Here is a 12625-nt window from a genome sequence, read left to right as displayed (position 1 = left end):
GGGCATTTGACTTATACATTTTATATACAAATACCGACATAGATATTACTTAAGAATTTACATTGTATATTTTTTAAGGAAAAATTAAACTTACTGATGAACAACATGTTAATATTGTTGAGAAAGTCATGAATTACTCAATGTGGATGCAGAGCAGCAGACGACGAATGTTTTGTATGTAAGAAGAGTTCATTCATCTGAATAGAAATCATGAAGACATGATGTGTCCTCTCTCTTTATTGTAGCTGCTGTGATTTCACATGGAAAAGCTCCACTCAGAAAAATATTCAAAACTATTAAAAAGCAATATCACAAGACCTCCAATGAACTTGTCTACCATAGAGACACATGATATATGAGCACTTTCTCTCTTTTACACATTTTTTGACCTCATAAACACTAGTTGTAATGATAGTGAGATTTTATACCAAGAGCTTTTTTACTAATAGGTTTCCCAACTGGCCTCCAATTGACAGACAGGTTTTCTATTAATATACCAAATGTCCCTCCATGGCAGTCTTCAAGTGAACTAAATTCCAGGCATTTTAAAATATCTTCTTGAGTAAGTTTCTTTGTCCTCTGAACACAGGAATGGTAAGAGACAGAGTTGCTTCAGAAAGACACTGTTGTTGTATGTGTTTGGTTTAATCTCCACACAATAATAACAGGTATAGGGAAATGGAATATTATATGTTTCTTTGATGAAAATGAATTAACTTGGCACCTGGAGGAACTCCCATCATGCACCGAGCACTCTGTGTCTCTGCCCCACCCCCTCAGTTATTTACGTGGCACTATTTTTTCACTCCCATATTTTGTGAAACCAATGAAACTTGACATGCAGACAGTGGGGGTCACCATGAACAAGAGTGAGGTGAAATATCTGTGTCACCTTTCAAGACTTTTTCAAAAATATTATTTAATATGTGCAATTTATGAGTGCCATAATAAAAAGTAGAAAGATTTGCTTTAAATTTTCTCAGAACTTCTAAAGTAAAGTGTTCTGAGACAGACAGTGAGGGTCACCATGAACAAGAGAGAGCAGAAATATCTGTGCCACCACTCAAGGATCTTTTTATAAAAAATATTTAATATGAGGTCCTCACCTCTTTCAACCACAACCCCACAGAGGATCAAACTGTTGATCTGGCAAACATCTATTGAGTCCTCAACTTTTCCACATTCTTTACACCCAGTAAGTCTATTTGCACAATTGACACTGATGCTTTATCATCCATTACATATTTGATCAGTTCATAATGAAACCAGAATAACCCGTTGGACGAAAAAACTAACAAAGGACACATTTTATTCACACTTTCTATTGTACAGGATACAGACACCATGTGCTGTGGTTTAGGCCTCTACAGCAGCACCGGATGGAGAAATGAGGCTGTTGGCGCTGAAGGAGTTTGTCCTGCTGTTCAGAGGTACGGCTCGTCTGTGGAGAGTGGTGGATCTATATATACAGCACCTGGGGTAACTGGAGGCTTTGGGGCTTCAGCAACTTGGCTAGAAGAGATTTAAAAAAAAATACATTTACAAAGATTCAGCTAAAACTGCAAATACACATTTTTTTATAGAGGAGGGGAAAACAGACACTGTAGTTTCTCATTATTTGCAGCAGGATGCAAAGGCTCATGTTAAAAAAATTGGGTAGAAAGGTCACACTAATTGTTTTATTTAAATGTTCTACTACAGGTCTACCATGGCTATAAACTCTACATATCTCACGTCAGGGCCAGGGGGCCGATTCAGGAATTTTTTTTCATTTTCTTGTTCGTTTTCACCAATTTCTCAGGTACATTTTATGGATTTTGATGAAAGAAATCAGGCATATTAACGTATCTGATATCTTTGTCTTGGTCACCAGTGATGCTTCCTCTGCTATTTACTTTAATCAGTCCAAGGTAAAATGTTCACTATCTTTCAATCAGAATAACATCCTTATACAGTTACAAACACATTATTACTGCATACAGAAAGGCAGAGATTAAGTAATTTACCTGCCAGCAGTGAGAGCCTTCTGTGATGACATGATGACTGTGGCAGGTACTGACAGTCTGCGTCCGTCTCTGGTGAAGTAGTAGTTGCTGGCGTACCTGTGGCTCGGGCCAACAGGCAGTTTGGGCGGCGGCTGTGTCCTACAGAAAATATAGTACTTTCAACTTGTAGCTACAGCAAATAACAGAACAGGGGGAAAACATGCATATAAATTACATTTCATGTTTGGAAGAGGAGGGTGAGGGGTATTCAGCTTAAGATGCAACTTCACCACTAGATGTCACAAAATTCTACACACTGGACCTTTAAATGTTGGGGTGGTAATGACCCTCTAAGAAGCACTGCTCATTCTTGATTTCTGCTCCGTCAGAGCTATTTTTAATGCAGCAGTTGTGTATTTTTCGAACCAGATAAAAGCACAACAGTGTTTCTTCAGACAAGGCAACTCCTGATTCACCTACAGCCCAGGTATCAGTATTGATTAGCATCCATTAGTTCTCCCAGGGTCAAATACCACAGCTGTCGGAGGGTCTTACCTCTTTGCGATCTCCTCATATCGCAGCTGGAGTTTGGTTTGCAGCTCCCGCTGAAAAAGTTTAAAAGTTATTTAATTTACAGAGCAGACTCATCACATGAACAGTGTGCACAGCCCTCCAGCTAGCTCGACCAGCTAGCCCCTCAATGCTACATGCTAACTAACACTGGCAGGTTCAATTATGCCTGTGGGGAAAGTTTCCCCAGCGGTGATAAACCTGTGTAACATTCACACAACGTCCTGACTTCCGTTTAAAGTCTGTTTCTTACCCCTGCTAAGAAATTCCGCAGCCTCTGGACGATTTTGGTGGCAGTCGCCATGTTTGCTGTTGTGAAGGACACGGAGCTTCGTCTGTGGTGTTGAGGGGAGTCTCTCGGCACGTTGCTGCCCCCTGCAGGATTCGGAGGAGAACTGCAGCATTACTCTCTCGTTCCATGCGAGTCATTTACATCCTCAGCAGGCTGTCAAATCTTGTTGCCCTTCCAAGGTGACATCTTTGTCTCTGTCTTCTACGTGGATGGCTCCTCTTTTTCATCCTGAGATATTTGTATTCAGTTTTCGTGTTTGTCCCGTGTTAGAAACGTCATCAACAGCCTGCGCTCTGTGAATCTTCCGGACATTTTCCTGCAGTATTCTCACATGGGCTCACTCTGACATTTCCCGGACATTTTACCAGAGGGCTGGAACTAAAAAGTTTCCCTCAAAATGTTCTTAGAAACAGACTCGGACATCTGTGCTCTCACATAAAGCCCCTCTGGGAAATGTCAGGACTTCAGTGCATGTTTTTTTCATTCTTGTGTTCAAACTGGATTGATGTTGACTTTTTAATAAGATTTACTCCAACGAGGCTTTCGAAAAGCTGAGTCAAATCTAAAAATGTTTTATCAAAACTGAAGCAGCACAGGCCCAAACTGTTTAATTGTCCACTCACTGAAGAGCCAGCAGAGGGCAGTAGAGCAGCGCTTCCTTTTATGTAATAGTGCATCTTGGCGCTCACATCCTCATCCTCCTCTCTCTGTTGACATGTGGAACAGGCTCATGAACTGGTCTCTGTCCTGCTTCATCAGTGACCAGCGGGAACTGTGACAAAGTAGCGTGTGTAAATTTTTATCAACTTTGACTATTGTCTTGATAAATCATTGTTTTAGTAATTAATAAGCAATTAATGAAAATGTAGATTCTCTGGTTTTGGATTGTTGGTCGCACACAAGAAAACAAGTTGTGGGATCCCGGTTTGGATGGGGCCTTTCTGTGTGGAGTCTGCATGTTCTCACTGTGTCTGTGTGGGTTTTCTCCAGGTACTGCCGCTTCCTCCCACAGTTATAAAACACATGCAGATTGGGGTTAGGTTAATTGGAGACTCTAAATTATCCATAGTTGTGAATGGGTGTTTGTCTCTGTGTGTTGGCCGTGTAATATGCCGGCGACATTTCCAAGGTGTACCCCGCCTCTTAGCTAGGATTGGCCCCAGCTCCTTTTCTTTGTTTGTTTGTTAGGTTTTTTTTGGACATTTTTGTTGATTTCCCAGGGAATGATTCATGAATCTTGGTGAAAACAATCAGGGGAATTTAGAGAACTGATTTCTATTAGTGTGTCAAATTTGGTACAGATTGAATTTAAGGGACTGTTGAGCCTTGGGGCAGGTATGTGCACTACCATTCTATGACTTACATAAGTCGTTCCTCAACATTCCCATGTGTTCAAACTGTGCTAACCTTTACTTCACTAAAATACATTTACCTCAGTTGCTTCCCCTGTCATTTCTAATGAAAGAACTTTGTGGCATGAGCTTGATCCAGTTTGGTGAAAACTGAATGATTTCAAATAGTCTAATGGATTTCAGGGAGAAAACTTGAAATATACAGGTCATCAGTCAATTAGAAGAAAAAAAAGGCTCATTAGTAAAAAGATGCTTCTGATCCTTTCCTGCCAGTTAACGGTTGATATATGTCAACATTAGCAGGCTAACATGCTCACAAAGACAAGACCTACATGCGCATGTTTAGCAGCTATAATGTTCACCATGTTCACTATCTTGGTTTAGCGTATTACAATGCTAAACATTACATTACATTACATGTCATTTAGCTGATGCTCTCATCCAAAGCGACTTACAATTAGCATTCATTAGGGCCTTGGGCAGCATCTTGCCCAAGGACAGGAGAGGATATTCGAGCTGCCAATCTTTCTGGTTAGAGGTCAACTGCTCTACCTCCCACACCTGTCCCAAGTATCAAGCATTTCAGAACCTGCATGAGAACAGCCTGTGACTGATGCACAAAGGATGGTGACATAACCATCATTTTAGGGTTTTGGTGGTTGATCTGCATGTGTGTGGTTCACAGCAAAATCAACAGAGGAACTCTTTCAGCACCGTGTCAATACTTAACATTCCATACATCACAAACATAAATATTTGTAAAACTTCCTGTACCCAAACTTTCATTTCACTTCCATTCATCTTACTTACTTACTTTAATGAAGTCCAGGTACATGAAAAAGTACAGTAACAGAAGTATATATATTATGTTACATCCAACCACAAAGATACTATGAGATACACTCTATGGACAAAAGTATTGGGACACACCTCTTAATCATTGAATTCAGGTGTTTCATTCAGTCCCATTGCCATTGTTTGGATTAGGCCCATTAGTTTCAGTGAAGGTAAATCTTAATGCTTCACCTTACCAAGACGTTTTGGAAAGTTCTATACTTCCAGCTTTTTGTGTTAACAAAGGCCCTTTTCTGTTTCAGCATGGCTCTGCCCCAGTGCACAAAGCGAGGTCCATAAAGACATGGTTGGGTGAGTTTGGTCTGGAAGTTCTTGACTGGGCCGCACAGAGCCCTGACCTCAACCCCGTCAAACAACCTTGGGAAGAACTAGAAAGAAGATTATGAGCCAGGCCCTCTCGTCCAACATCAGTGTCTGACCTCAAAAAATGATCTTCTGGATGAATGGGCAACTTCAAAATTAAGGGTTGTGGGAGGGGCTGGAGCCAATCCCAGTTTACATTGGGTTAGAGGCAGGGGACACCCTGGACAGGTTGCTATCACAAAACAGGGCCAACATACAGAGAGAAACAACCATTCACACTCACATATACAGCTACAGTCAATTTAGAGTCTCCAATCAACCTTAGTCTGATCTGCATGTATCTGAACTGTAGGAAGAAGTATAAGAATCCCCAACTCAACCTTCAAGATTGATCAAATCCTTTCTCCCACTTCTGTTGTGAAACAGCTCCTCCTTGCTCTCTCTCTGTTTCGACGCAGGGTTTTGTATATTGGAGTGAAGAAGTTACACACTCCTTCTGCAGAGCAAACAAGCACAATGGCAGCCAACTTCAAGCACTTCTGACAAATGTAACGTCACCGGGGGGTGTGGTCGTCCTTCAGCCCGATGGTATGGTCAAGGACATTTCTGTTCATGATAAGTGTCAGATTCCATGATATGTTAAGGTTTGTGTTTAGGTGTGATTAATAAAAACTGGGTATATATGGCCGAGAAATGTATAAGACTTAAGAGTAAGTTATACAAGGCTTCAGAAACCTTAGAGAAATTTAAATGTTTGTCATGAAAATAAGCAGATTTATAATTTTCCAACGCTGACACAATTAATGTCAATATCAGGTAATTATCTATATTTATTGGGCCTTTTTTCACTGAAATTCAGACGCTTCTTAGGCATCATCTGTATGTGGACGTCCCGGCACAGGTGTGTGGTCGACCTGCTGTCTGAGAGTCCAGAGTTCAGCTTTGTTTTTCCAGGACAAAATAATTCTCAAGAAACTCCTGCTGTCTCTCGCACTGATCCTGCCTCGAGTTGATGTGATTCCACATTCACTTGAATCCTCTCTCTCAATAGTAAGAGTCTGCTTCCTGATTCAAACAACAGTCCTTTGTTCTTTCTGTCTTTCTTCTTGACAGCAGGACACATTACTGATGAAGAAAAATACATCCGTGTTCTGTCACACAAACCAGGTCAACACTACTAAAATAACAGACGTACAGATGTGTGTTTGAACAGCCACTATATATGTTTTACTGTAACAGTGACTCATAATCAAATGTTGATTCCAACAAATAATATCTGTCATTTTTGTTCCTCTGCTTCAGTTTCCCAGCCGCCTACCAACAGTAAAATGTCCACTGTGAGACAGAGTACACACGTGTGATGTCACTATACGCTGACGTCAAGATGGTCACTCCCTGCCGAGTCAGAAACATGGAACACTCAGCATCTGTCTTTGTGTATTTACACACAACGCACTCCTTTCACACACAGAGAGTAAGACGTACAAATGATGCAAATGTTTGAACAAATTAATAAAAGCTTTGAAGAAGCAGAGTGAAGCTTTGCTAAAAAAACACAAGAAAATACAAATAAAGAGCCCCAGGAAATAAGTCTGTGCCCTCAGGTTTGTTTAAATGTGTTTACATGAACTAGATTTGACTTATGTATCATGTGAAGTGTGTTTGAGTTTGAATGCAGAGACTTAAACGGTCAAATTTATTATTTCACTTGTTTACGTGTTTGGAAAATCCCTTTCAAATGTTGTTTATAATTTGCTCATTAATTCGGTCGTAGCAGCCATCCAGGCCTCTCACTGTGTAGAGTTTCTCCCTCAAAGAGTTTTAATCTCAAGGTAAGAGAAGTCAGTAAACACTCAAACACTCAAAGACCGACACGCTCTTTCACCTCCAGAGAGGAGACACCATTCATTCAGCTGCACATGTGTACACTTGAGATATATATGTACATGTGTATGTTTGTGGCAAACACGGAGCACATTTTAAACAGGGAAGAGGACTTTTTTAAAACTCTATTTTTGATATTTTGATTCGAGGAAACACTTAAATTTAGAGGCACGAGCACACAGGTCACAGAGGGTAGTACAATGCAGCTCATATCTTATCAGTTGTTAGATTCATGCCAATAGTTCCTGTAAGAAGGAGAGAAATGCAAATACAGCTGTATGTTGTATTTGGAAGAAAAAGAGTTTTAGAAGTGCACATCATAATTTCATTTGATTTAATTTTTGGATTTAAAGGCCCTGAAGACGTATTCTCCATCAGCTTCTTACTGCAGGTGATTGGTTTCTACATGGACACAAAAGCTGGAATAGTGGCCTGTAATTGTTTCCGACTGAAGTCGTCGCTCTGATTTAAAGTTGGCAGGATTCATTTGACACATTTGAATCTGAGTCTGATGTCAAATGTTAGTCTGTCTGCACTTTCAATCAATTGTAATCTTAGCCTTAGTGTTATGCTATATCTAAAGTCAGAGAGAAATGTATAAGACTTAAAAGTATGTTTTACGGGGCTTTAGAAACCTGAGAGAAATTTAAACGGTTATGTTTATTGGGCCTTTTTTCACTGAAATTCAGACGCCCAGTTCACTATGACAGCCTCGCAATCACTGACTCATCTCAACTTTACGACATCCTGCTGCTTCTTAGGCATCATCTGTATGTGGACGTCCTGGCACAGGTGTGTGGTCGACCTGCTGTCTGAGAGTCCAGAGTTCAGCTTTGTTTTTCCAGGACAAAATAATTCTCAAGAAACTCCTGCTGTCTCTCGCACTGATCCTGCCTCGAGTTGATGTGATTCCACATTCACTTGAATCCTCTCTCTCAATAGTAAGAGTCTGCTTCCTGATTCAAACAACAGTCCTTTGTTCTTTCTGTCTTTCTTCTTGACAGCAGGACACATTACTGATGAAGAAAAATACATCCGTGTTCTGTCACACAAACCAGGTCAACACTACTAAAATAACAGACGTACAGATGTGTGTTTGAACAGCCACTATATATGTTTTACTGTAACAGTGACTCATAATCAAATGTTGATTCCAACAAATAATATCTGTCATGTTTGTTCCTCTGCTTCAGTTTACCAGCCGCCTACCAACAGTAAAATGTCCACTGTGAGACAGAGTACACACGTGTGATGTCACTATACGCTGACGTCAAGATGGTCACTCCCTGCCGAGTCAGAAACATGGAACACTCAGCATCTGTCTTTGTGTATTTACACACAACGCACTCCTTTCACACACAGAGAGTAAGACGTACAAATGATGCAAATGTTTGAGCAAATTAATAAAAGCTTTGAAGAAGCAGAGTGAAGCTTTGCTAAAAAAACACAAGAAAATACAAATAAAGAGCCCCAGGAAATAAGTCTGTGTCCTCAGGTTTGTTTAAATGTGTTTACATGAACTAGATTTGACTTATGTATCATGTGTGTTTTGAATGCAGAGACTTAAACGGTCAAATTTATTATTTCACTTGTTTACGTGTTTGGAAAATCCCTTTCAAATGTTGCTTATAATTAGAAGTGTGTTTGAGTTTGAATCGAACGTTGACACAATTAATATGTACGGCTATTCTACGTACTACGGTAAGCGAGTCGCGTCATTTCCTGTTTTCCTGCTGCTGGTGGTGGTCGCTGTCTCTGAACTAGCTCCTCTGCTAACACAGATATTTCTCTATATCACTACGGCTAAGTCTATAGTTAAACATCAACACATACCAACTCTTTGGTGCTTAGTGATTCTGTGTCCTTACATCAGCGTGTCACCGGATTCTTCTGTTTGAGCTCACCCTCGTAGTCTAATATAGAAGCGATGGCATCTCTCTCTCCCTCTCGCTCCCCTGCTCTCTCTTGCTCCGAGTGTCTCATGTTTACTTACTCCTCTGCCTCCTTTAACAGTAGTGGTACATGTAATAAATGTAGTGTATTGGTAGCGATGGAGGCGAGGCTTAGCGACTTAGAAGCTCGGCTCCGCTGCTTAGAACCTCCGTTAGCTGTAGTTAGCCAGCCCCCGCTAGCCGCCGCGGAGCCACCTAGCTTAGCTTCCGCTATCAGTCCCTCGACTTGTCCCGTGCAGCCGGGAGCCCAGGGCGGCTGGGTGACTGTCCGGAGGGGGCATAGTGCTACCCTTAAAAAGCCCACGATTAAAGGACCCACCAGCTCACATTTCAAATAGATTTTCTCCACTCAGCGACGCACCCGTTGAGAAGCAAACTCTGGTCATTGGTGACTCGGTTCTGAGAAACGTGAGGTTAGCGACACCAGCGACCATAGTCAATTGTATTCCAGGGGCCAGAGCCGGCGACATCGAATCCAAACTGAAGCTGCTGGCTAAAACTAAACGTAAATACAGTAAGATCGTAATTCACGTCGGCAGCAACGACTCCCGGCTTCGTATGTCGGAGGTCACTAAAGTTAATGTGGAGTCGGTGTGTGCTTTCGCAAAAACGATGTCGGACACAGTAATTTTCTCTGGCCCTCTCCCTAACACAACAGGTGATGACATGTTTAGCCGCATGTTGTCTTTTAACCGCTGGCTGTCGAGGTGGTGTCCTGTAAATGGTGTGGGCTTTGTAGATAATTGGCAAACTTTTTGGAGGAAACCTGGTCTTGTTAGGAGAGACGGCGTTCATCCCACTTGGGATGGAGCATCTCTCTTATCTAGGAATATTACCCAGTATATTAAATGACAACCCAGAGTTGGGACCAGGACGCAGAGCTGCAGTGCTAAACACGTCTCTGCGCTCCCTCTGGATCAGTCACACAACCACAAACCCATAGAGATTGTGTCTGTCCACCGTCCCGTTACATTATTTAAATCAAACAATAACAGAGGGAGAATTCCACACAAAAATCTAATACAAATTAACACAACCTCTGCAACAACTCAGGAAATAAAGACTTTTAAATGTGGTCTGTTAAACATAAGATCATTGTCATCAAAGGCTATTTTAGTTAATGAACTAGTCTCAGATCATAAAATAGATTTATTGTCCCTCACTGAGACGTGGCTGCATCCTGATGAATATGTCAGTCTAAATGAATCTACTCCCCCAAGTCATGTAAATACACACGTTCCCAGAGAATTTGGTCGAGGAGGTGGAGTTGCTGCTATTTTTAACTCCAGTCTATTAATTAATCCTAAACCTAAACTAAGCTACAACTCATTTGAATGTCTTGTTCTTAGTCTTCCACGCCAATCCAAGAAACACCAACAGCCAATCATATTTGCTGTAGTTTACCGTGCCCCTGGGGCTTATACTGAATTTTTAACAGAATTCCCTGAGTTTTTATCAAACCTAGTCCTAAAGACCGATAAAATTATTATTGTTGGTGACTTTAATATTCATGTTGACAATAATAAAGATAGCCTTAGCGTAGCATTTATTTCGCAATTAGACTCAATTGGTTTCAGTCAGTGTGTACACCAACCTACTCATTGTTGTAACCACACACTTGACCTTATATTATCATACGGTGTCAAAATTGAAAATCTAACAGTACTTCCGCGCAATCCAATTCTATCAGACCATAATTTAATAACCTTCGATTTTTCACTATCAGAATATATGCCACTAATAATGAACTCATTTTCAAGATGTTTACCTGATAGTGCTGTAGCTAAATTTAAGGAAATAATTCCGATTACATTTAAACCCGTACTATCCGTCGATATAAACAACAAATTCATTAAAAACCCTAGCTCCACTGAGATTGACCATCTCGTCAATAGCTCTGTAAGGTCATTACAATTAACATTAGACTCAATAGCGCCTCTAAAAAAGAAACATATAAAACATAGTAAATTAGCTCCGTGGTATAATTCCAAGACACATGAGTTAAAACAAGTATCAAGAAAACTAGAAAGGAAGTGGCGCTCCAGCAACCGTGTTGAAAATCTCCTAGACTGGAAGAATAGTGTTAAAGCATATAAGAAGGCCCTCCACAAAGCAAGAGCTGCCTACTATTCAAAACTAATAGAAGAGAATAAAAACAACCCCAGGTTTCTCTTCAGCACTGTAGCCAGGCTGACTGAGAGTCACACCTCCACCGAACCCAGTATTCCTCGATCCCTAAATAGCAATATCTTTATGAATTTCTTTAATGATAAAATTCTAACCATTAGAAATCAAATCAACCATCTCCTGCCCTCAATTGGCACTAATACCCCATCAAGAATAGAAAACTCAGAAACGGCTGAGAATCTTACCAATTATTTAGACAGCTTCTCTCTGATCACCCTTGATCAGCTGACCAAAATAATCTCATCTTCTAAACCAACAACTTGTATCTCAGACCCCATTCCTACAAAATTACTTAAAGAAATTCTGCCCCTAATTGACAGTTCATTACTGAACACAATACATCTGTCATTATCATCAGGATATGTACCACAGTCTTTTAAAATAGCTGTAATCAAACCCCTCCTCAAAAAACCCACCTTAGACCCAGAGGTTTTAGCCAATTATCGTCCGATATCTAATCTCCCCTTCCTGTCTAAAATCCTAGAAAAAGTTGTAGCCAATCAGCTGTGTGAGTTTCTCCAGGAAAATAATATATATGAAGACTTTCAGTCAGGGTTTAGAGCCAATCACAGCACAGAGACAGCCTTGGCAAAAGTCACTAATGATCTTCTAATAGCTTCAGATCAGGGGTTTGTGTCTGTCCTCGTTCTGTTAGATCTTAGTGCAGCATTTGACACAATTGACCATAATATTTTATTACAGAGACTAGAACAGTTAATTAGCATTAAAGGAACCGCCCTAAAATGGTTTAAATCCTATTTTTCAGACCGCTCCCAATTCGTGCAAATTAATGATGAGTCATCTGTGCGCACCAAAGTTAACCATGGTGTTCCACAAGGCTCTGTGCTCGGCCCAATTTTATTCTCATTATATATGCTTCCACTTGGAAACATTATCAGGACACACTCTGTAAATTTCCACTGCTATGCGGATGACACCCAGTTATACTTGTCAATAAAACCTGAACAAAGTAATCAAATAACTAAACTCCAAGCATGTCTCAAGGACATAAAAACCTGGATGACCCGCAATTTTCTCTTATTAAACTCAGATAAAACAGAGGTTCTAATACTTGGCCCTAAACACCTTAGAGATACATTATCTAACGATATAGCTGCGCTAGACGACATTGCCCTTGCTTCCAATGAAACAGTCAGGAACTTGGGAGTGATCTTCGATCCTGATTTATCCTTTAATTCTCACTTAAAACTAATTTCTAGGACAGCCTTTTTTCACTTGCGTAAT

General features: G+C 40.5%; 1 protein-coding gene across 2 annotated transcripts; it reads right to left on the bottom strand.

Annotated features, from left to right (window-relative positions):
* Window positions 1-1070: 1070 nt before the first annotated feature.
* Window positions 1071-2932, bottom strand: ndufa7 (NADH:ubiquinone oxidoreductase subunit A7). Of its 2 annotated transcripts, XR_004613649.1 has the most exons (5): window positions 2809-2932; window positions 2541-2590; window positions 2007-2144; window positions 1372-1512; window positions 1071-1225 (listed from the first exon to the last, which is right to left on the bottom strand). XR_004613649.1 is itself a non-coding variant. In XM_034583155.1 (4 exons), the coding sequence occupies exons 1-4, from the start codon at window positions 2857-2859 to the stop codon at window positions 1425-1427; spliced, it is 327 nt and encodes a 108-aa protein (XP_034439046.1). In that variant the 5' UTR covers window positions 2860-2930; the 3' UTR covers window positions 1294-1424. The 2 variants fall into 2 exon arrangements, 1 of the variants encoding a protein (XP_034439046.1); XM_034583155.1 differs by lacking the exon at window positions 1071-1225 and having other exon boundaries at window positions 1294-1512; window positions 2809-2930.
* Between the last annotated feature and the right edge of the window lie 9693 nt (window positions 2933-12625).

Source organism: Hippoglossus hippoglossus, chromosome 4 (assembly GCF_009819705.1).
Source record: "Hippoglossus hippoglossus isolate fHipHip1 chromosome 4, fHipHip1.pri, whole genome shotgun sequence".
In the NCBI taxonomy this organism is placed as follows: domain Eukaryota; kingdom Metazoa; phylum Chordata; class Actinopteri; order Pleuronectiformes; family Pleuronectidae; genus Hippoglossus; species Hippoglossus hippoglossus.
This window is presented reverse-complemented; position numbering and strand designations above follow the sequence as displayed.